General features: G+C 39.6%; 1 protein-coding gene across 9 annotated transcripts in view; it reads right to left on the reverse strand.

Moving 5' to 3' along the window:
* Nucleotides 1-26,225, reverse strand: part of Ptprm (protein tyrosine phosphatase receptor type M) — an 819,218-nt gene that overhangs the window by 88,427 nt on the left and 704,566 nt on the right. For all 9 annotated transcript variants that reach the window (XM_047526252.1, XM_047526251.1, XM_047526249.1 and 6 more), the window contains one exon: nt 2,670-2,746. In XM_047526252.1, the coding sequence (XP_047382208.1) occupies nt 2,670-2,746 (77 nt within the window). The remainder of the gene's footprint in view (nt 1-2,669; nt 2,747-26,225) is intronic.

Genomic DNA, 26,225 nt, shown 5'->3' on the forward strand with positions numbered 1-26,225 from the left:
TGAACCTGGGGTACTTTACCACTAAGCCATATTCCCAGTTCTTTTTCTTTTTCTTTTTTTAATTTAGTGATAGGGTCTCACTAAGTTGCTTAGGTTTTCGCTAAATTGCTGAGGCTGGCTTTGAACATGTGATCAGCCTCCTGAGCCACAGGGATTACATGTGTGCATCACCATGTCCAGTTGGTTATTTTTATTGTTGTTGTTCTTGTTTTTGCTTTTTGGGTACTGGGGATTGAACCTGGGCGCACTCTACACTGAGCTACATACTCAGTCCTTTTTATTTTTATTTTGAAACAGGATCTGGCTAAGTTGATAAGGCTAGTCTCGAACTTGTGATCCTCCAGACTCAACCTCCTCAATAGCTGGGATTATAAACACGTACCACCTCATTCAGCTGGTTTTTTTTTTAAATTTGAATTGTTCACAGCTATAACTCCAGTGCCCCATTCAGTAACTGAGTGCAACATAGGTGCTCAATAAGATCTTCCCAATCAAGTGAATAAAGGGATCCTTGAGTAATTACTCTCCTCTCTGTCAAAATAAGATCAACACTCCTTCATCAGGTACTTTAAATATTTTATAGTCTGGCTCATATTATTTTCCTGAGCTAGAAGATCTGCTCTCTATCTACCTGCTGTTTAAAGCTCAGTTCTGGTGACCTCTTGTAGATGCCTACTCTGATCCTATAGACTTCTTTGGTCAGTGATTCATCAAACACTTAAGTGCTCACTATATTTCAGGCATATTCCAGATGATTAGGACACTGTGCTCTATGCTCAAGGACCCAGCAGGGATCACAGGAGCTGGGACTAGAAGGTGAATAGTTTTCACTGGAACCTCCCAGGTGAAGGTGTGCTATAGTTGACCTGGTGGTAAAGGGAATTGGAAAAGACATTTCATATTTCAGTTTCTACACTATGATGCTGTGGGAAGAAGATTGACAGGTTTTGGACATCTCTCTTTACTCCCATGAATAGAGGAATAAATGCAATGTACCTTATGAAGAAATCCTGATTAAAAAAAGAAATCAAGCAGACCCGGTGGAATATGCCTGTAATCCCAGTGTCTTGGGAGGCTGAGGTAGGATGATCCTGAGTTCAAAGCCAGCCTCAGCAACAGCGAGGTGCTAAGCAACTCAGTGAGATTCTGTCTCTAAATAAAATACAAAATAGAACTGAGGATGTGGCTCAGTGGTCAAGTGTCCCTGAGTTCAATCCCTGATACTTAAAAAAAAAAAAAAAATCAGACCTGGAGTGGGTGTTATTATGGTCACTACCAAAATGGTGCAAGGTTGTTTGATGAATGAGATATGAATTATCCTTTTAATAATGACCCTCAAACTCCACCCACAAATCTATAAATAAAAACGTCAAGCTATAACTCAAATGGTAAGGTTTTCCAATTAGCCCTAAAACTAACATTCATGTATTATTTTTAGATAACTATTAGAGATTATGATGCTAGTTACTTTTAGTAGCACCCAAGTCATATTCAACCCCAGAAAATAAAAGAATCCATATAATGGTTAAGCAACCCTTACTTGGAATTTTGGAACCTGAAGTGTTTCAGACTTCAGATTTTGGCATATTTGCATATACATAATGAGATATCTGGGGAGAGGATCCAAGTCTAAACATGAAATTCATTTGTTTCCTGTATACATTATACATATAGCCTGAAGGTATTTTACTCATTATTTTACACAGGTTTTTTTTTTTTTTTTTTTCATGAAGCATAGTTTGTGTGTCAAATTGAAAGGGCCCTTGGGGATACTGAACAAACTGTGCTTTTTGTGCCTGAGTTTTGGCTATTACCTGCTACATGAGGTCAGATGTGGAATTTTCCACTTGAGGAGTTGTATCAGTGCTCAAAAGATAGCAAATTTTGGAGAGTTTTGGATTTGGGGATTAGGGATGCTCAGTCTGCATATGGTGGGTAAAACCTGCCCCTGGAAATATTGATGGATTAAAAAATAGGATGATGGCCATGCACAGAGTATATCTTGGGAACCATAAAGAGGCTGAAATCTGTTTAATGTAGACTTGAGTCTTGGAGGGAATCCCAACCTTCCCTTGATTTTTCAGGCTACTTTTGATTTCACTCTTTTCAACTGAAAACAGGCTGTCTCCTAAAGAATTTATCCTAATGTAAAACATTAAGTTAACACGATGCAGAATGAACAAAGAAGCCATCTTCAATAATTAAACAGCCTACATATTTAATGACACGTCTTGCTTGCGTTGGAAGTCCTGGCGAACAGCTGCAGACTACTTTGAAGGCAACTTAAAAGTGTAGTAATGACAAGAGATTGCAAATCACTGCATTAGGAATTAGAGAGATTTGTTCCATTAATATGCAAACAGATTTTTTAAAAAAGTGTTGAATAATTACAAGTTGTTGTCAAAAAATAAAAATAAAAGGAAAAAAGTATTCTTAGTCCACATAAGCATGGGACAGCAAAGAAATACAGAATGTCAGAGAAATTCACTAACAGACTGACTTGAGAAAAGGAGTGACTGTATAACCACTGTGAACTTCTATGGGGTATGGGGCAATATTAATACATATGTTTTTAGTTTGAGCCAGATGTGTGTCTACCAATCCCACAGCAGACACGATGTGGTATGTATTAGGATGACTGAGTTCACTGAGAGTTTCAAAATACATACATCGATATAATTTCCATTGATATAGTCTGAGTTGGTGTCTCCCTCTATTGTCTGTAGCCTCACCCGGGAATGATCATCTGCAAAGGAAAAAGAAAAGAAAACAATCATTAACCAAAGCAAATGTTTAGGCTGCTCCAAGACTCGGAATATACTCCTGTGACATAGAGATCATCCATGTGTACGCTGCCTTAAGGACTGCCATAGTTTGTGTTTGATTTCTTCTTTGCAGTACTGGGGATCAAAAGCAGTGCCTCATATACATAAAGTAAGTGCTCTACCACTAAGCCACTTTCTGGTCACCACAAATTGGGCAATTTGCTCTACTGCATACCTTCCTCCATTACATGCTCAATTATGGACTAAAACCTCTTAAACTGGGCCAGTATAAACCTTTCCTCTTTTTAAGTAGATTTATTTCATGCATTTTGTTACAGGCATGAAAAACTGACTAACAGAAAGATAAAGAAATACCACACATCTTCTAAATTTCCTACTTTGCTATTGGCTACCTTAGTTAGAGAAAGGGATAGCAGAATCTGCCTGAAATTGAACTGTTTCAAGTATTAAATGAAAACATAAATTGCCAACCATGATATCCGACACACAGAAAGTACTGTGTAAGTGCTGTAATTGTAGTACTAATGGCTACATTTAAATTATATCCTGAATGAAAAATGTTCTCTACAAATTCTGTCCAGGTCAGTTATTTTACTGAAAATATTTTTAAAAGGAAAGCATTAAAAGGCATGTGTTTTCCTTTTTTGATCACTAGATTAGGGCCTGGAACATAGTAGGTTCCCCCTTAAATATTTTTTGAATAAGTAGTGAACTTTTCATTTTTGAAAAAAAAAATTCTTTTAAAATGTCTTTTCCTGACTGCCCTGTGGATCTGCTGCCCTGTGCTCCCCATCTACCAGTGCCTAGCAGCCTCCATCTTGGGTCACTGCAGCCACCTCCATACCCCCCTCCACATGGTAGCCTCCACCGTGGGACACTCGACAGAGCCTAGAGACAGCCACCTACTGCAGCACTGTCCACAACAGTGCTATATTCCTGCAGAGAACTAATAAATGAATTTAGCAAAGTAGCAGGATATAAAATCAACACTTATAAATCTAATGCAGTTCTAGTCATAAGTGATGAATCCTCTGAAAGAGAAATTAGGGAAACTACCCCATTCACAATGGCCTCGGGAAAAAAAACAAAACAAAAAAACTTGGGAATCAATCTAACAAAAGAGGTGAAAGACCTGTATAATGAAAACTACAGAACACTAAAGAAAGAAATTAAAGAAAACCTTAGAAGATGGAAAGATCTCCCATGTTCTTGGATAGGCACAATTAATATTGTCAAAATGGCCACACTACTAAAGGTGCTATACAGATTTCATGCAATTCTTATTAAAATCCAAATGACATTCTTCATAGAACTAGAAAAAACAATTATGAAATTCATTTGGAAAAATATGAGACCCAGAATAGTCAAAGCAATCCTTAGCAAGAAGAGTGAAGGAGGAGGCATCATAATACCAGACCTTAAACTATACTACAGAGCTATAGTAACAAAAATGTCATGGTATTGGCACCAAAATAGACAGGTAGACCAATGGTACAGAATAGAGGAAACAGACAAACCCACATAAATACAGTTATCTCCTACTAGACAAGGTACCAAAGAAATACAATGGAGAAAAGATAGTCTCTTCAACAAACTGTGCTGGGAAAACTGGAAATCCATATGCAGCAAAATGAAATTAAACCCCCATCTCTCACCCTGCACAAAACTCAACTCAAAATAGATCAAGGACCTAGGAATTAGACCATAGACCCTGAACCAAACAGAAGAAAAAGTAGGCTTAAATCTTAATCATGTTGGTATAGGACCAGACTTCCTTAAAAACTCTCCCAAAACACAAGAAATAAAAGCAGGAATCAATAAATGGGATGGATTCAAACTAAAAAATCTTTTTTCAGCAAAGGAAACAATCAACAATGTGAAGAGAGCCTACAGAGTGGGAGATAATCTTTGCCACATGTACTTCAGATAAAGCACTCATCTCCAGAGTTTATAAAGAACTCAAAAAACTTTACACCAAGAATACAAAGAACCCAATCAATAAATGGGCTAAGGAACTGAGCAGACACTTCACAGAAAATATATATATATAATAGATCAACAAATATATGAAAAAATGTTCAATATCTCTAGGGATTAGAGAAATGCAAATCAAAACTACTGTAAGATTTCATCTCACTCCAATTAGAATGACAATTATCAAGAATACAAGCAACAATAATTGTTGCCAAGGATGCAGAGGAAAATATACTCTCATACTTTGCTGGTGGGATTGCAAATTGGTGCAACCATTCTAGAAAACAGTATGGAGATTCCTTAGAAACCTTGGAATGGAACACTATTTGACCCAGCTATCCCACTCCTTGGTTTATACTCAAAGGACTTAAAATGAGCATACTACAGTGACTCAGCCAAATCAATGTTTATAGCAGCTCAATTCACAATAGCTAAATTGTGGAACCAGCCTAGATGCCCTTCAATAGATGAATGGATAAAGAAACTGTGGTATATAAACACAATGGAATATTACTCAGCCTTAAAGAAGAATAAAATTGTGGCATTTACAGGCAAATGGATGGATTAGGAGAATATCATACTAAGTGAAATAAGCCAATCCCCCAAAACCAAAGGCTAAACAATTTCTGTAATAAGTGGATACTGATACATAATGAGGGAGGGGGGATAAGGAAAGAATGGAGGAACTTTAGATTGGGCAGAGGGTAATGAGTGGAGGGGAGCGGGCAGAAGAGTGGGAAAGATGGTGGAATGAGATGGTCATCATTACCCTATGTATATGTATCATTGCATGAATGGTGTGACTCGACATCATATATAACCAGAGAAATGAAAAGTTGTACTCCATTTGTGTCTAATGAATTGAATTGTATTCTGCTGTCATGTATAACTAAACAGAAAAACAAAAAAAGTATTTTCCTGGGAACCTGGCATATGCAGGCCCTGGGTGCAATCCCCAGCACTGAAAAACAAACAAACAAACTCAAAAAACAAAAAAACAAGCACAACAAATAAAATTCTTCTTGTTAAATTAATGTTCCTTTAAGTAGAGAAATCCTTCCTTGTATTCAAGTGTACACAAAATACCAGTATTTAGAATAGATCAGAGCCAGTTCCCTTAAAAGGGAAATGTTTATGGTTTCTGAGAAGAGAGGTGGTCTGATAAGGGCATTTCCAGTGCTGTTAGAGCAGTGAGGGGTCCGGCTACTAAACTGATTCAGCTTTCTTCTGATGCTATGTTAACCCAACACTTCATTTGAGTTAACGGGTGAGAAGGGAAGTCCAGGGTCTGAGGCAAGAGCTAAGAGAGCTGCAGATGCTGGACCATTTTGCCCCCATCCCTGGGCCAGGGGCTGACCTGGATCTATTCTTGGCATAAAACGCTAAGGGAACAAAGTTGCAATTTCTTGTTGGTTTCTTAAGTTTGATTTTGTGTAGGATATTTTGTTTGTTGTTAACAATGTAGGAAGAAGGAAATCTGTTGATTTTCTAACTTTCCTTCCTTGGTTGGGCTTTTCATTTCATGTCACAACAAAGCCTCACATTGAGTTGGGTTTTATCAATTTGTCTGGAGTATGGTTATAAACTGGGCCAGACAATCTATAGGAAGGACCTAGAGAAGTCTTTCTATTCTTTTTAAAGGAGAATGTATGATGGTGTTTTTACATGTGAGTTCTGAGATCAGGTGGGTGGGTTGGAATCCCTGCTGGTGGGTGAGAATCCCCCACATGTGATTGAGAGAAAGTTACTTCATCTCTATGTGTTTCAGCTTCCATTTCCGAAAGTGGGGATGTGTACTTTCTACTTCGTGGGATTGTTGTTAAAAATATATGCATGAAGAGATTAGAAAAAAAAGCAAGTGATGGATAAATGTCAGTTGTTATTATTGTGTGCTATGCAATAGACTCCCACACCTTCCTTCTCACTGTGCTGACAGCTGATATCCAAAGATTACACACAGCCCCAGGAATGGACCTTGCAGTTGGCATGTTTCCTCATGGCAACCTACTTTAGAAACTAGTTTCCTAGGACACACTTCACTTAAAACCTGTGGGTCCCTTTAACTTTTTGGCCATGTCAGTGGTGGGGGAGTTGTGGATTATTTTGGCTTTTGTACATGTTAGGAGAGCTATACCTACAACTATTTTAGAGTGGAGCTGTAAGCAATCCAATTGATGAAGCCACTGGAGTTTTCTGAATGAAAGATGCTCCAACAGAACTGAATCATGGCTATTTCACACACATTGGGCAATTAGTCAGCTCCTTCAGATTTGGTTTACCTTCCTGCACACTTGGACTTTCCCCACACAGCTTTTTTTTTTTTTTTTTAAAGGCAGGTAACATATTAGACCCTTCCTATCTTTAGAAGGCCTGTGTTAAGGATATAATGCATTCTCCCATCAGAATTCCTCCTCTGACATGCTGCCCATTCTCTGTGATGTACCTTTGGGCTTCTCAAGTTGTTCTAGAACCTTCTATTTAGAAACTTCAGACTTTGAAAAGATTGAATTCTCATCTTGTATACAGGAAGCCTTTGAAAGGAGTTCTCCTATTGTCTCCTACTATTCAATTTACCTCTCCGTCCCAGGTTTTACATGGCTGCCAGTTCTCCAAATTAGAATGCTCTTAATGCCTCTCATGATGGAGAGACCCAAATTACAGACGTACAGCATATTAGTTTTAATACTGAATTGTATTATGTTGTTAGAGCAGTGAACGATCTGACCTCTTACCTGCCCTTTCCTGCCCATCTCTAACTGCAAGTTTTACCCAGTTTTCAACTCAGATGATCTCTCTTCAGTGAGGCCTTCTCATTTATCCAGAATATTTGGGAGTATCTACTGTATGTTAAACACTGTGCTAAGTTTGGAAATGTAGTGATAAACAAATCAGATACAAGGTCCTTGAGGCTGAATGGAAAATACATTAAACAGTAATTTTGTAAATAATGATTTAAATATAATTTTGGTACATGCTGTTAGAAAGGACAGAGAGCCACAGATGTGCATGGCATGACACATACTCCAATCTGAGAAGCCAGCAAGCATTCCCTAATAAATGGACTCAGGCTGAGACTATGAAGGTTGGAAGTGAAGAGACAGAGTCCCTAAATTCCAAGTCCAGGAAATAGCATAGGTCAGGTCCAAAGGAACAAAGGGAAATTAAAAGAAGGCTGGTGTAGGGATGAGGAGGAATGGTGAGAAGTGAGAACAAATGGGAAAGAAGGGCCAGGTGGGAAATAAGGTGTAGGACCTTCATCCTGAGTCCAGTGGGAAATGAAGAAAGTAACTCAACAAAGTGGGGGACAGACTTCATCTTATCAGGTGTCTCCAGCTATTGTTGAGGATGGGCTGGAAGGGATCCTGAGTGGGTGTGGGGAGTCAGCTATAGCCCTCCTGGAGAAAGCTGATAATAGCTTTGGGTAGAAGGTTCTAGTGAACTGGAAGAGGGCAGACCTGAGGGACATTTAGGTGGTAAGAGTGATCACAATAATCAGTCATTCAATGTGGATGAGAAGGAGGTGTCATGAATGACTTTGGAGATGCTGGCATGAGAAACAGGGAGGAAGATGGTGCATCCACTGAGGTGTGAACCATGGAGAAGAGACATCAGAGTGGAAGGCACATAAGAAGCACAGTGCTGGTCATGGTTAGCTTAAGTTGTTCTCATACCAAGTTTTCCTTCCTCAAACTTCAGTAGTTCTTTGACTTACCTCTAGCTGCCCTTACATATAGTTACCTATCTACATGTTTTATTTTCCCTATGAAGCAAAACTACTTAAGGATAGGAGCCATATCTTACATATCTCCACCCCCATGTACATACCCCTCTTCAGGATAACCAATACACATTTTTATGTCTATGAATTACCAAAAGAAAGCCTACCTTACAATGAGATAGCACCATATACCCACAAGAAAGTCTGACAATACCAAGTGAGGATCTGGAGTAACATGAACCTACAGATGCTGATGGTGAAACTGAAAAGACCTAAACCACTTTGAAAAACCATTTGCTATTAAATAGTGATGTTGAAGATACCCACACTCTATGACCCAGAGGTGGAAAAACAGATGGGTACAACTTGATAGATATGTAAGAATGTGCATGGGAATACTGTTTACAACTGACTAGAATGTAAACAATTCAATAAAGTGGAATGCTATGTGCTAATGTGAAGTAACAAGCTATAGTTACATATAACAACTGGGGTGACATAAAGTTTAACCCCCAAAAAATGCCATACACCGAAGAGTATGTGCCAGTGCCCTCTGGTAGAACTTCCTGTGTTGATGGAAATGTTCTATGGGCTCTCTAGGTCAATAGTCAATAGCCACATGCAGCTACTGAGTACATGAAATGCGAAATGATGAAGGAACTGAATTTTAAATTTCATTTTAACGAATTTAAGTTTAACTAACTACATGTAGCTAGTGGCTACTATATTGGAGACAAACAGAACATAAAATATCTCCTTTTTTACATTGATTATAATTGTAAAAATGTTAATATTTAGGATATACTGGGGTAAATATGTTATTTAAATTAAATTATTTACATTAATTTCACTTTTTAATTTTTTTTTAGTATGGCTATTAGAAATTTTAAAATCATATATGTGGCTTGCATTAGTGGTACACATTCTATTTCTCTTGGACCATGCTGCTAGAGCATACGAGAAACAGGAAAGATAAGAGTGAAAATTGTGAGCATGTCTGGTTTTTTTTTTTTTTGGTTCCAAGGATTGAACCCAGGGGCACTTTAACCACTGAGCCACATTCGCAGCCCTTTTTATTTTTTATGTTGAGATGGTCTTGCTAACTTGCCTAAGGCCTTACTAAGTTGCTGAGGCTGGCTGTGAATTTATGATCCTCCTGCCTCAGCCTCCCAAACTGCTGGGATTACACGTGAGTGCCACCTATTATGCATCTTGATAGTCACTATTTCAATGGAGGAGGGACAAAATACAATGGGGCTTTCTGGGGTGCTGACAGTGGTCTAGTTGTGGACTTGGAATCTGTTAAAGAGTCCACCCTGAAGACATGCTACATCAAAAGGATAAATACTACAGAGATCATCTTGTGTGGTCCCTAGACTGGTGAGATTCATCAAGGTAGAAACAGAATGGTAGTTTCTAGGGACTGGGTTGGGGGAGGAATAGGGAGTTGTTTAATGGGTACAGTTTCAGTTTTGCAAGATGAAAAGAATTCTGGAGATGGATGGTAATAATGGCTACTCAAAGATTTGAATATTTAATGCCACTAAACTGTACACTTAAAAAAGTAGTTAAAACAATACATTTTATGTTATGTTTACCAGGAATGAAGGAAAATAAGAGAGTACATTTTCCCTCCCTCTCTTGTATACTAGCTCCCCATGTTCCCCTCCAGTCCCAGACACCCTAGAAGTAGCAATTTACAGGATGGGAAGGGCATTCATGGACTTGGGGTCTTGGAGACCTTGGCATTCCTTGCCAGGCAGATCCTTGAGATGGCTCATTCCCTTTCCCTGATGAAGGAAGGGCAGTGGTGACAGTGACTCTATGGCTTTCACTGAAGGACAGCAGTCTACTTTATTAATGTGAACTCAGTATAGATATGTTTAAGAATCAGGAAATTGAAGTTTATAAAGTATTCTTTTTTTTAGTGGTAAGATAAGTGAATATACTGAGAAGTGAATCTATTTTAGCCAAGACAGGTGGCCTTGGTATCTGAGAGAGAGTGGTTCCAGGATCCCGTGTGGAAATGAAAATCCATCAATGCTCCAACATAAAGTTGTCTAGTATTTGCATAGAATCTATGCACATCCCCCCTATACTTTAAAATCATCCCCAGATTACTTATAATACCTAGTGCAATGTAAATTCTGTGTAAATAGTTGTTACACCGTGTTGTTTAGGAATAATGACAAGGAAAAATGCAATGGAGATGCAATGTTTTTTCAAATATTTTCAACCTGGGGCTCTTTGAATCCATGGATGTGGAAGCTACGGCTATGTAGGGCTAACTGTGTATGCTAGTGGTGAGAGTGCACTAACATCTAGGAGGTGTCCATCTGCAGAGGAGAACACTGGACATGTATTTTACACATGGAGAACAGATTGGTCACTACATATTATACTTCTTGGCTATCACATGTCAGCACCTATTAAATTAATCCATCTGCCTTCCTGTAGGCTTCTTAAATAGGAATACAATGGGAAGGTATCACCATCAACCTAATGAGTCCATGAAAGAAGTAAAAAGTAACAGAAGTCAAAGGACTGGCCCTTCCTAGCCACAGAGCCTAGGCTAAACTGCCACTTGGACAACTAAAAATGACACAGAGATGCTGGATTCTCAGGTGTCCTCTTTGAAGTCAACTGCTAAGCTGGCTATGAAAACAATAGATACAGGGATTGGGGGTGTGGCTCCGTGGTAGAGCACTTGCCTAGCGTTTCTGCCCCAGCACTGGAAAACTAAACAACACAATACAACACAACAACAGAAGCCAGACATGGTGGCACACACCTGTAATCTTAGCTACTCAGCAGGCTAAGGAGAATCACAAGTTTGAGGCCAGCCTCAGCAACTTGGTGAGACTTTGTTTCAAAATGAAATTTTAAAAAGGTTTAGGGATATGGCTCAGTGGTTAAATATTTGCTTAGCATGTGCAAGGTCCTGGGTTCAAATCCCAGTATCACAGAACAAAACATAACAAAACAAAACAACACAACAAAAACAATAGATATAGATTGGTGGGGTCCAATAAATTGGTGTGTGGATCCTCATCACCATATTTTCTTGGAATCTTATTAACCTTAAATTAGATGCTAATTAAGAAGATAAATATATTTCAATCAATCTTTTAGGAAAACTCAATTATTCTTGTGGAGCATGCTTGAGGCTAAGTCATATCAAATTTCTATGAGGAAATGCTGAAGGGACATTTCCAGCACATGGCAAATATGAGAGTTACTCAGGCAAAGGGCCCAAAGAAATGCCCAGTGACCACTGACAGTGTCCCTGCTCTGTGGTCTGCTGTGGAGGTCACCAGATGGGAGGACCTCTCTCAGGATCAGTGATTAGAGATTCAGGTTGAAAGAGGGAAGCAGTTTGGAGAACTAAACAACTCAGGCACAAAATTTGGGACTCCAATGGCATTGTGGTGGACAACAGGCCAAATATGAACCATGAAAACAATGGGATCAAAACTCTGAGGATGTGGTATTTCTGGAGGACACAGCCCAGGAAGTTTGAGAAGATCTGAGCTTTAGTGTTATTAGCTCCCATCTGAGTTTCTTTCTCAGAATGTTTTCCCTGGTTATTCCAAAGCTATTTCACACTCATATTTGGTAATAAGTGATAGTAACAGGGGTTTAGGAGTCTAGAGACCCTGAAGCAGGCTCTACAATTCCCACAATTGGTGAATCTATACAACTTTGAAGCTTGTTGAGCTTCTTTTGTAAAAAGAGGGGTAAGGGTAGACTACTTTCATAGGACTCTTGGCAAGATCAGGAGAGATCACACCTATCAAGTGTATAGAACATAGTTTACCCTCTTATATGAGCAAAAGCAACAACAAGTACAAGTTTCACTACATGATCATCAGAGTCAAATAGTCAAGATCTTGCTTGGGAACAGCAGAGAAGAACAGAACTGAAAATTCCAAGCAGCCACTTAAAAAAATGCGAGTTGCTTTTACAGGGAGACAGGAAAAAGGCTAAATTCTGTTTAACAACTCTTACATTTCAATTCCCTGGCATCCATGCAATAATTTTCCTTTTTGATCCCTATTTTGGTGCAATGTAGTATAGAGCTTACAATCACTGGTCTGGAGCCAGAATTCCTGTTTGGATCACAGTCCTGTCACTTTCTGGTTGTGTGATCTTGAACATGTTACTTAATTAGCACCTCAGTTTTCTCCACTGTAAATGGGAATAATACTAGAGCCAATATTTTATTGTTTGTGCGTAATGCATTAGTAAGGGTCTGGTATATGATAAGAAGTAAATAAAAATGTCAGCAACCACTTGTCTCATTACTGCCAATGACTTAATTCAAGACATGACAAAGTCACCTGGACTATTTCATTTATGTGTCTAGACTCTTCCCTTCCTTGTGATCTATGCTGAGAGATGCTTTTCTAAAATACATTGTTTTTCTTTTAGCATCTTTTTTAAACTTTTCAATGATATCAACTGGGAACTGATCCATGGTGGTCATATAAACCAAAGATCGTAATACAATGATTAAAAGGGATTACTATGACTTTAGTTTAATAATGGGGAAAGGTCATGGTGACATATTATAGAGTAAAGAAGAGCAGGCCACAAAGCAGCATAAGAGTATAGTTACATGAAATAATCAGATGCATGAGTATATAGTTGGCCCTCCTAGTCTGTGGGTTCCACATCTGCAGAACCAAGCAACTGTGAATTGAAAATGTCTGAAACATAATGTATTGAACATGTACAGAGTTTTTCCAGTCATTATTCCCTAAAGAATACAGTATGACAACTATTTATATAGCATTTACATTGTATTAGGTGTTATAAGTATACAGAGGGATATGTATAGTTTAATATGCCAACACTATACCATGTTATATAAGGGTTTTGAGCATCTGTGGATTTTGGTACCTGGGAAGTCCTAGCACTAGTACCCCAGATACTAAAGGATGACTGTATATGCATAACTGCACATAGTGGAGTAACTGGAAGGATGGGGTTTCTGCTAGGGGTAAAATTTGGAGTGGTTTCTATTTTCACCTTTATGATTTTATGTACTACTTCAACTGTCTATGTGGTTTAGTCTGTCTTTATAATCATAAATAAACCAAATGTATTTTCATTAAACAACAAAGTCAACCAAAACTGAAAAAAACAAAACAAAACATAAATCCAGTAACTTCATGGCATAGGGGAAAAAATCAAGTTGAACCAGAAAGACATGTTATCAGGATTTAAAATTAGATGTGGTGAGGTTCTGGGTAATTTCCCCCCAACTTGTTTTTACTATATAAGTTTTCTTTAATGTGTATGAACTGCTTTTATAATTGGAGAAAAAGAAGCCTATTTGCCACGCATGATTAGGGTATGATAAAAATCCAAGTAATGTTTTTAACATAATCACAACTCAATGTTACCCCATCATGAAATGTAACAAACTCTGCCTCTTTGAGAAACTCAATCTGCATGAAGGACTGCTTGCCCTTCCTCTCATATCTCTTAAAAAGACTTTACTGGATGAAAAAGGGGGGGAACCTATTATTCTGGGTAGGAAACTGGCACATAAAAAATGATCATAACAAACTATCACTTATTGTTGAAAAATTCTCATGTTCTGAGGTTTTTGCACACATAGCCATGCATGTAAGTATGAATGCATGCATATAGGCATGCATGCATTGGCAGGTCATGGGGGAGTAAAGCAGGTGTCTAGGAGCTCAGAAGGAGACACGGGGGACAGAAGGAAGACGCATGACAGGTACCAGTCAGGAGGAATAAGTTTTAACATTCTATAGCAAAGAAGGGTGACTATACTTCACAACAATTTATTACAACTTGTACAAAGAACTGGGAGAGAGGAGCGTGAAGTCTTCCAACACAAAGAAATGATAAATGTTTAAGGAGAAGGAAATGCTAATTTCCCTGATCTGATCATTACACATTATATGTAAATATTCAATTATCACACTGTACCCCACGAATATATGTAATTATTATGTATCAATGACGAAGAAAAATACTTCAGAAAACTGTTGGACAATTAGGAAAAAAAATTCTCTGTCCTAAGTCTCTAAACTATGGTACTTACATACTTTTTATCAAGTAACATTATATTTAAAATACCCCTAAGAAGCTTCATATAGTATCATACTTCCATATTAAACATAATGATATTGGTAATGGTCTTGCAATTTTAACTTGCGTGTAATTAGATATACCCATAGGGGCAGAAATGAACCATGTCACTGATAATCTTTCACCTCCAGCTAATTTTCTCTCTCTGCTAAATATTGATGACATACTTAAGGTAAACTGAAATCACAATGATCTAAGTAACATTTGGCCTCTGAGAGAAGACTAAAATTAATTTAATTACCACTGATTCTGCCAAGAATGACTCTGCTCCTTCTGTAGTTACATAATGCCAAGGATGCTGCTGCACCTGTTTCAAGGTACAAGAGACAGAAGAGCCAAGTGACCATAACCAGTAGGAAGTGCTTGGCACCCTACCCCTTGGTGTTGAACCCTGCTGGTTTCCCCGTGGGGCCTCAAGTCCAGTCACACAGGCTCGGAGCAAGGAGCAAAGATGGGAACCCTGCATTTAATGGTAGGTGGTGCTGTAGAAGAATCATTTTCTGTTGATTTTCTGTGTGACTTGATTGTTTCTGGCTCCTTGTTTACCTAGTCCTCCGTTAAAAGACTTGTATTCTTCACTCTTCAGAATCCTGCAGGGATCCCTGACTCTTATTTTTCCTGATTTTTCCAGATTTTACTCTATGCATTCCTGAATCAATTGTGTCGATCTGTTTCTCCCTTGCTCTTGACTACCCGAATTTAATGCCAAAGTTCTCCCTGCCAATTCAGTCTCGTCTACTAAATTATTGTTCCCTCCCTTCCCACTACTGTGGCTTTTATAGCTAAGCCAGATCATGACAATTGTAGATTCCAGAGGAGGGAGAAGAGAAGAGGGAGGGGAAGGAGGGGGAGGAAAAGGGAAAGGAGTCACTGTTGAAGTTAATTAGCAGGGAGAACTTTGCTACAAAACAAAATCCAGTACAAATAAGTGAAATCCTGAACACAATCAACAGGATTGGGCTACTGATTAAAAGAAGCTGGAGAGGCAGATTAGGTCGAAAGTTTTCAGTGCCTCTTAGTTTTCTCATTATTAGAAACCTGAATGGGAATGGCTGGAGTGCCCCAGCGAAGATGAAATCCAAACTCAGAAGGGCCCCTCTCTCCCCCTTTGTGCTGTCTGTACTTGGTGCTATCCTTGCTACTACCTCAGTCTCTACTAAGTCTAGCAACAGGGCACCATTAACACCTCTATTTCTGCACAACACTATGTTCTTTTGTACAGATTGAGTAGTTTCATCTCCATATTGTCTATTATCACAGCCCCTCTGGATTGGTCCTGGGCTCTCCATGTCTTCTATACTTCTTAATAGACAATCTCATCATGCCAAAGGCTTCACCTGCCACCTATCTGCCCCATGATTCACTATCATATCCAGGACAATATCCCTCTCTTATAAGTCCCAAAGCAATTTATATAACCATCACTTGGCAGGTATTCAAATGTTTCAAAATGTTCACAACTTAAACCCTTAAGTTTTCTACACTACTGCTAACTGAAAGCTCACCCCTGAGCTCCTATTCAAGTCTGGTTCTTTCAAGGGTTGCCCATCCCTCCATCCACTATCTGTCCAAATGTCCATCCATCATCTTTCTGAAAACTGGAAATCTGGGTCATCTCTGCCTCCTCTGTCTTACTCCATATCCTATCCATCTTTCACTTTGGTCAATTACTTCTCTTGAATCCATAACACAACTTTTCTCTAGCTCATAGCACTACTGTTTCTCACCTGGGCTACTGAGAATCTCCTAATCAGTGTCATTTTCTGAACCATTTTCTATTCCTCAGACCCCAAATTTTCAATGCAAATTTAATTAACAACCCACTCCCCACTCCAAAAAAAAAAGTCCTTTAATGATGTCTCCTTGTTATTATAATAAAGACTAAAATCCTAAAAGGCTCTGTGGTCTGGATTCTCCTTTTGTCCTTTCTTCCCTTGCCTAATTTCCACTTTCCATCCCTCCCAGCTCTAGCCACCCTGGTCTCTGTCCAGTTCCTCAGATTTAAGGGGTTTCATCACGTCACAGTTTCTTATCCTTGTTTTTGTATCAGGGATTGAACCCTGAGGTGCTCAACCACTGAGCCACATCCCCAGCCCTTCTTATTTTTTATTTTGAGATAGGGTCTGGCAAAATGGCTTAGGGCTTCAATAAGTTGTTGAGGCTGGCTCTGAACTCACAATCCTCCTGCCTCAGCTTCCCAAACTGCTGGGATTACAAGCATATACCACCACTCCCAGCTTATTTATCCTCTTGATTCAGTTGTCTTCCATGTCACATGGTCAGGGTCACTTACCCTTAGGTCCAGAATAAATCAACCCCCCACATTTTGAGTTCTCATGATACTATCTGCCTCTTTTTGTGCCCTTAACTTCAATTTGATTTATTTGTGCAATCACATGGGATCACTAATTCATCCTACTCATTCTCCTAACCCCAGGGCAGGGCCTCCATCAGCCGTTGTTAGTGTGGTCACCCCAGTGTCCCCACACCCTACAACTTTCCTGTTCATTCCCTCTGCTTTGCTAACACTGGCCTACTTGCCATCCTGACCACACTCCACTGCCTCAAAGCCTGTGTCTGGAACGGCCACTTGCTCCCCTGCTTCTTCTAGTCCTGGCTGGCTTTGTATCCCCTCCCTCAGGAAGGTCCTCCTGGAGAGCTGCAGCTCATACCCCAGACCATTTCCCTTTGCTTTATTTTCGCAGTTTCATGCGTCACTTTGCCATATACAGTCTATCATGCACTTAGTGATTACTTTTCTGTCCCTTCTGCAAGAATGTAAGCACTATACCCACCGAATATTCTATTTTGTTCCCTGCTCTGTCTCTGACACCTAGGATTGTGTCTGGTATGAAACAGGCACTCAGTGAATATTAGTGGAAAGAATGACTTCATTTTGGCACAGTGCCTGACACATGGCAGATCAATATGTATCTGTTGAATGAATGACAGAAGAGACTGAAATCTGCCTGGGAAGCTCCTGCAGATTCTGGCTCATTCTCCTCAGCAGTCAGCACCCCCCAGAACACAGAGTCAGCTGCAAGGCGGCTGCCTTGTTAGCTGGAGATTTGGTGTGCGCCTTCAACTTGGAGTTAATTATAGCTGGGAACTATTGAGAGTACTAGGGGCTCTGTCTGTGTTTGTGGTGGTAACGGTAGACAGGGTGTTAGTTTCTATTGGGAAGGGCTAGCTCAGCAAATTTACAGTGTAAATAAGGAAAAAGTTTAACTTAGGAGTAAAAGCCAATAAACAGATTTTAAGCACCATTAACGCCATTTTATATGCGAACACTGCTGGAATACAACAAATGAGATCATTACAAGCACTTTTTAATGTTCTTTGAAAAGCACTAACAAGCATCTCGCAGATAGGTTGATGGAATCCCCAATTCCTCAGCTGAGGTAGTGATCTGTCCTCAGGATCTTGACTCTGTGAGGCAGACTTCCCAGTAAGTGACACTGACCTTTCTGCAATTACATACTTATTTAGGGATAGGGAGATGGTAATACTAATCTCTCTCTAAGCCTATAAAGAAATAGCCATTATGCATGTATGTGCATATACATAAGCATGGTTAGGGAAGTACCCTTGTTCTCCTTCATTCCTTAAATCCTTGCACAAATTTAACAATAGCTAAGATTTATTGTCACTACTGTAAAGACAGACAGCCTAAGTGAAGCAGTTGCCAAATGATGATGATAAAAGACCAGCACAAAGCACTGCAGGAAATGCTGGCTGGCTGGGTGTCCTCCCCAATGACACACCCACAGACCACAGGATCTGACGCAGAGGGAGGGCAGGGGTTGGTGCCCGAGCAGTTGTGCTACTGAAGCCTAAGGTAGTGATTTTCCTTCATCCCATACATGGTATCCAATTCACCCTGATTTGCTAGAGTGAATTAACAGTTCTGTCTGGGATTTGGATCCTCTATTTCAGAAGCATTAATAACTTCAGCAGGTGGTTCAAGTGACTGGTATCTTAGGATATGTCGGAATGGAGCCTTACAGAGAATGATATAAATAACCAGTACACATATGTACATATACATATATATGTATATCTATATACATATACATATGCACACATAATACATATTCACAAAAAGCATATATTTATGTAAATAACCAATTGTCAATACCATATAGTTCTAGAGGGATTTTAGAAAATGATAGCAAATTAGATGAAAATAGAACACAGGTGCACAGGAAAAGGCTTCGAGGTACTGCAGAAGGGGAGAAGGAAGAGGACTGAACAGAAAGGTTGGAGCAGAGGAGTCTCTTCATGTCATTCTTCTAGACAGGTACAAAAACGATGCAACCCAGTATAGAAACACTAAGAGACGTGGGGGTAGTGTAGGGTGGGTTGTGGCAGGGGGAAGCTAGAAAATGCAGGCCCAGAAATCAAAGTGAAAGGCCACATTCAGTGAAAAACACTCAGAAAACAGAAGCCAGAGTCATGCCTGGGAAGAGCTGAGATACCATCCAAAGTGGGGCTAACAACTACAGAGCAAGATGGCACTGATAATCATGTACTAACTCCTCATTTGGAACCTGAGTCTTCAAAATGCTGATTTTCATTTCATTTTATTTTATTTTGGGGGGTACTGAGGATTGAACTCAGGAGCACTCAACCACTGAGCCACATCCTAGCCCTATTTTGCATTTATTATTATTATTATTGTATACAAATGGGATACATGTTGTTTCTCTATTTGTACATAGAGTCCAGGCATACCATTTGTGTAATCATACGTTTACATAGGGCAATGATGTTTGATTCATTATTTTTTTCCCTTCCCCCAACCCCTCCCACCCCACTATTCCCTCTATACAGTCCTTCTTTCCTTCATTCTTACCACACTCCTTATCCCTAACCCTAAACCTAACCCTAAACCTAATGCTAACCCCTCTCACCCCCCATTATATGTCCTCATCCACTTATCAGCGAGATCATTCGTCCTTTAGTTTTTTGAGATTGGCTTATCTCACTTAGCATGATATTCTCCAATTTCATCCATTTGCCTGCAAATGCCATAATTTTATCATTCTTCATTGCGGAGTAATATTCCATTGTATATATATGCCACAGTTTCTTTATCCATTCATCAACTGAAGGGCATCTAGGTTGGTTCCACACTCTGGCTATGGTGAATTGAGCAGCAGTGAACATTGATGTGACTGTATCTCTGTAGTATGCTGATTTTAAGTCCTTTGGGTATAGGCCAAGGAGTGGGATAGCTGGGTCAAATGGTGTTTCCATTCCAAGCTTTCTGAGGAATCTCCATACTGCATTCCAGAGTGGCTGCACTAATTTGCAACCCCACCAGCAATGTATGAGTGTTCCTTTTTCACCACATCCTCGCCAACACCTATTGTTGCTTGTGTTCTTGATAATCGCCATTCTAATTGGGATGAGATGAAATCTTAGGGTAGTTTTGATTTGCATTTCCCTTATTACTAGGGATGTTGAACATTTTTTCATATATCTGTTGATTACTTGTACATCTTCTTCTGTGAAGTGTCTGTTCATTTCCTTAGCCCATTTGTTGATTGGATTATTTGTATTCTTCGTGTAGAGTTTTTTGAGTTCTTTATAGATTCTGGAAATTAGTGCTCTATCTGAAGTATGGTTGGCAAAGATATTCTCCCACTCTGTAGGCTCTCTCTTCACATTACTGATAGTTTCCTTTGCTGAGAGAAAGCTTTTTAGTTTGAATCTATCCCAGTTGTTGATTCTTGCTTTTATTTCTTGTGCTATGGGAGTCCTGTTAAGGAAGTCTGATCCTAAGCCAACAAGTTGAAGATTTAGACCTACTTTTTCTTCTATAAGATGCAGGGTCTCTGGTCTGATTCCGAGGTCCTTGATCCATTTTGAATTGAGTTTTGTGTAGGTGAGAGATAGGGGTTTAATTTCATTCTGTTGCATATGGTTTTCCAGTTTTCCCAGCATCATTTGTTGAAGAGGCTATCTTTTCTCCATTGCATATTTTTGGCACCTTTGTCTAGTATGAGAAAATTGTATTTATTTGGGTTTGTGTCCATGTCCTCTATTCTGTACCATTGATCTACCTGTCTATTTTGGTACCAATACCATGCTGTTTTTGTTACTATTGCTTTGTAGTAGAGTTGAAGATCTGGTATTGCAATACCCCCTGCTTCGTTCTTGCTACTGAGGATTGCTTTAGCTATTCTAGGTTTTTTATTCTTCCAGATGAATTTCATAATTGCTTGCTCTATTTCTGCAAGGTACATCATTGGGATTTTAATTGGAATTGCATTGAATCTGTATAGCACTTTAGGTAGTATGGCCATTTTGACAATATTAATTCTGCCTATCCAGGAACATGGGAGATCTTTCCATCTTCTAAGGTTTTCTTTAATTTCTTTCTTTAGTGTTCTGTAGTTCTCATTGTAGAGGTCTTTCACCTCTTTTGTTAGATTGATTCCCAAGTATTTTATTTTTTTCAATGCTATTATGAATGGGGTAGTTTTCCTAATTTCTCTTTCTGAAGATTCATCACTTATGTATAAAAATGCATTGGATTTATGAGCATTGATCTTGTAACCTGCTACTTTACTGAATTCACTTATGAGTTCTAAAAGTTTTCTGGTGGAATTTCCAGGTTCCTCTAAATATATAATCATGTCATCAGTGAACAGGGATAGTTTGAGTTCTTCTTTTCCAATTCATATCCCTTTAATTTCTTTGGTCTGTCTAATTGCTCTGGCTAGAGTCTCAAGGATGATGTTGAATAGAAGTGGTGAAAGAGGGCATCCCTGCCTTGTTCCAGTTTTTAGGGGGAATGCTTTCAGTTTTTCACCAATTAGAATGATATTGGCCATGGGCTTAGCGTAGATGGCCTTTATAATGTTAAGGAATGTTCCCACTACCCCAATTTTTTCTAGTGTTTTGAGCATGAAGGGATGCTGTATTTTATCGAATGCTTTTTCTGCATCTATTGAAATAATCATGTGGTTCTTAACTTTAAGTCTATTGATATGGTGAATTACATTTATTGATTTCCGAATGTTGAACCAACCTTGCATCCCTGGGATAAAACCCACTTGATCGTGGTGCACTATCTTTTTAATATATATTTGTATGCGATTTGCTAAAATTTTGTTGAGAATTTTTGCGTCGATGTTCATTAAGGATATTGGTCTGAAATTTTCTTTCCTCGATGTGTCTCTGTCTGGTTTAGGTATCAGGGTGATATTGGCTTCATAGAATGAGTTTGGGAGGGTTCCCTCATCTTCTACTTCATGGAATAGTTTGAGGAGTATTGGAATGAGCTCTTCTTTAAAGGTTTTGTAGAACTCGGCTGAGAACCCATCTGGTCCCGGACTTTTCTTTGTTGGTAGGCTTTTGATGACCTCTTCTATTTCATTGCTTAAAATTGGTTTATTTAAGTTGTATATGTCCTCCTCGTTCAGTTTAGGTAATTAATGTCTCTAGAAATTTGTTGATGTCTTCGAGGTTTTCTGTTTTGTTGGAGTATAGATTTTCAAAATAGCTTCTAATTATGTTTTGTATTTCACTTGTGTCTGTTGTGATGTTTCCTTGTTCATTCCGAATTTTAGTAATTTGAGTTTTCTCCCTCTTTCTCTTTGTTAGTGTGGCTAAGGGTTTATCAATTTTGTTTATTTTTTCAAAGAACCAACTGTTTATTTTGTTAATTTTTCCAATTGTTTCTTTTGTTTCAATTTTGTTGATTTCGGCTCTGATTTTAACTATTTCCTGTCTTCTACTACTTTTGGTATTGGTCTGCTCTTCTTTTTCTAGAGCTTTGAGCTGTAGTGTTAAGTCGTTTATTTGTTGATTTCTACTTCTTTTTTAATGCGCCCCATGAAATAAATCTTCCTCTAAGTACTGCTTTCATAGTGACCCAGAGATTTTGATATGATGTGTCTTTGTTCTCGTTTACTTCTAAGAATTTTTTTATTTCCTTCCTGATGTCTTTCTTCTGTTATCCATTCATCATATAATAGTGTATTATTTAATCTCAGGTATTGGAGAAATTTCTGTTTTTTACTCTGTCATTTATTTCTAATTTCAATCCATTATGATCTGATAGAGTACAAGGTAGTATCTCTATCTTCTTGTATTTGCTAACAGTAGCTTTGTGGCATAAAATTTGGTCTAATTTAGAGAAGGATCCATGTGCTGCTGAGAAGAAAGTGTATTCATTCTTTGTTGGATGGTATATTCTATATGTGTTGGTTAAGTCTAAATTGTTGATTGTGTTATTGAGATCTATGGTTTCTTTATTTAATTTTTGTTTGGAGGATCTATCCAGTGGTGAGAGAGGTGTGTTAAAATAGCTTAGTATTATTGTGTTGTGGTCTATTTGATTTCTGGAATTGAGAAGGATTTGTTTGACGTACGTGGATGAGCCAATGTTCGGGGCATAGATATTTATGATTATTATGTCTTGCTGATTTATGCTTCCCTTAAGCAGCATGTAATGTCCTTCTTTATCCCTTCTGGCTAGTTTTGGCTTGAAGTCCACATTATCTGAAATGAGGATGGATACTCCAGCTTTTTTGCTGTGTCCGTGTGCATGGTATATTTTTCCCCATCCTTTCACCTTTAGTCTATGGGTATCTCTTTCTATGAGATGAGTCTCTTGCAGGCAGCATATTGTTGGATTTCTCTTTTTAATCCAATCTGCCAGTCTATGTCTTTTGATTGATGAGTTCAGGCCATTAACATTCAGGGTTATTATTGTGATTCGATTTGTATTCCCAGTCATTTGACTCATATTTGTTTTTTGACATGATTTGGTTTCTCCTTTATTTGGCTATTCCTTTAAGCTAGCGCCTCCTGTTGCTGATTTGCATCGTTGTTTTTCATCTCTTCCTCATGGAATATTTTGCTGAGAATGTTCTGTAATGCTGGCTTTCTTTTTGTAAATTCCTTTAGCTTTTGTTTATCATGGAAGGATCTTATTTCGTTGTCAAATTTGAAGGTAAGTTTTGCTGGGTATAAGATTCTTGGTTGGCATCCGTTTTCTTTCAGGGCTTGGTATATGTTGTTCCAGGCCCTTCTATCTTTTAGGGTCTGGATTGAAAAATCTGCTGATATTCTTATTGGTTTCCCTCTGAATGTAATTTGATTAGTTTCTCTCGTGGCCTTTAAAATTCTGTCTTTGTTTTGTACGTTAGGTATTTTCATAATAATGTGCCTTGGTGTGGGTCTGTTGTAATTTTGTATATTTGGAGTTCTATAAGCCTCTTGTACTTGGTTTTCCATTTCATTCTTCAGATTTGGGAAATTTTCTGATATTATTTCATTGAATAGATTGTTCATTCCTTTGGTTTGTTTCTCTAAGCCTTCCTCAATCCCAATAATTCTTAAATTTGGCCTTTTCATGATATCCCATAATTCTTGTAGATTCTGTTCATGATTTCTTACCATCTTCTCTGTTTGTTCAACTTTGTTTTCAAGATTAAATAATTTGTCTTCAATGTCTGAGGTTCTGTCTTCCAGGTGTCCTATCCTATTGGTTATGCTTTCTATGGAGTTTTTAACTTGGTTTATTGTTTCCTTCATTTCAAGCATTTCAGTTTGTTTTTTTTTTTTTCAGTATCTCTAACTCTTTATTGAAATGATCTCTTGCTTCCCGTATTTGGTCTTTTAACTGTTGATTGGTGCAATCATTTAATGCCTGCATTTGCTCTTTCATCTCCTCCTTCAATGCCTGCATTTGCTCTTTCATCTTCTCATTTGCTTCCCTGATTGTTTTAATTATGTACATTCTGAACTCCCTTTCTGACATCTCTTCTGCTGTGCTGTCATTGGGTTTTATTGATGTAGTATCTAGGTTTGTTTGGGACATTTTCTTCCCTTGTTTTCTCATATTGGTCCGATGTCAGTGGGAATCTGAGATATTGCAGATTTCCTCTATTGGCTTATAGTGTCCCAGTAGATTTCCAGTGTATCACCTCCCAGCCTTCAGTAGCCTGAAGTCTTGGAGGAACTTGATAATGCAGTGCTTCCGAAGAAAGCTGCCCCTAGCCCCCTACTGGTTCCAGGGCTTGGAGCTGGCTCTGTGCGGAAAGGCTCTCACTTGGGGCCTGCACCGTGCAGCTGGTCGTGTGGGGGGAGCCCACCGCCAGAGTGTGGAAGGCTACTTGGGGAAGACTCTAGCTGCCCTGCCCTGCTCTGATAAGCCACCCCTATCTGTGCCTGCCGCCCAGGCCAAGTATCGCCCAGTGGGGGAGACTCACCCCGTGACTCTATTTTTGTCCAAGTCTCTCAATGCCTCCCCTTCTTGAGTCCTGGGTTCTGGAGCGACTGGAGATGCAGTCACCCTCTAGGCCGCCATCTTGGATTGCCCCGTGGAAAGAGCCTGCAGCCGGAGTGGGCAGAGCCACCTGGAGAAGTCTCTCGCTGCCCTGCCCTGATCCCAGAGGCTGCTTGCAGATCGAAGCTCTCCGTTGGCTGGGGGACTTGTGGCTGGCTCTATGGAGAAAGGCTCTCACTGGGCGGTCTGTTCCGAGAAGCTAGCCTTGAAAGGCGCCTCCCACCGCAGGGGGCCGGGCTGCTTGGGTAAATCTCTGGCTGCCCTGTCCTGGTCCCTGAAGCCGCTTGCAGGCCGGAGTATGCCGTGCTGGCTCCGGGACTTGGAGCTTGTTCTGATCAGAAAGGCTCTCAGTAGGGGGCCTGCTCCAAGAACCTGGAGAAGCTGGCTGTGTGGGAGGGGCCCAGCGCTGGAGTGCGCAGGGCTGCCTGTGGAAGACTCTAGCTGCCCTGCCCGGCTCCAATAAGCCACCTCTATCCGGGCCTGCCACCCGGGCTGAACTTTACCCAGTGGGCAGACTCACCCGTGGCTCTGTTTTGGTCCGAGTCTCTCAATGCCTCCCCTTCTTAACTCCTGGGTTCTGGAGCGACTGGGGATGCAGTCCCCCTCTAGTCCGCCATCTTGGATCCCCTATTTTGCATTTTATCTAGAGACAGGATTTCACTGAGTTGCTTAGTGCTTCACTTTTGCTGAGGCTGGCTTTGAACTCACTACTCTCCTGTCTCAGCCTCCAGAGAAACTGGGATTACAGGTGTGCACCACTGCACCTGGCTGATTTTCATTTTAAATGACCAGTTATTGAATCTGCTTAGCAGAAGAAATAGTGAAGAAAATGTGGTTTTTCTTTCAGGTGACAACAATCATTGTTGTTTTTATGTGACATTTCAGTTCATTTCTATAATGGGTGATAATTCTCAGGAAATTATGATACTGATAAGGCTAATGACTTACCCAAAGCCACAAGCTAGCAGGCGGTGGAACAAGGACTCCAAACTGTACTTTTTAACTCCACAAACTATGCTCTTTTCTTTTGCCCAATAGAAAAAAATTCGCCCTTGTCCTACCAGTCCCCAACAGTGCTTACACAACACAGCTCCAGTTATTTGGGGACCTCAGATCAGATGCATGTCTTGGTCTGGCTTAGGCCATAGACTATAAAGTCATAGGGGTAGCAGGTAGTTTAAAATATGTTCTTCCTATGCCTATGTTGGCCTGTGGGTCAAAGCCCAATGCCTGGCTTGGCAATGAAGGTTTATTGGAACACAGGTCCACTGGGTTCTGTCCTGTCTGGCTCCTTTTGCACCAGCTGAGAATCTGC

The sequence above is a fragment of the Sciurus carolinensis genome, chromosome 15 (assembly GCF_902686445.1).
Source record: "Sciurus carolinensis chromosome 15, mSciCar1.2, whole genome shotgun sequence".
Taxonomy (NCBI): domain Eukaryota; kingdom Metazoa; phylum Chordata; class Mammalia; order Rodentia; family Sciuridae; genus Sciurus; species Sciurus carolinensis.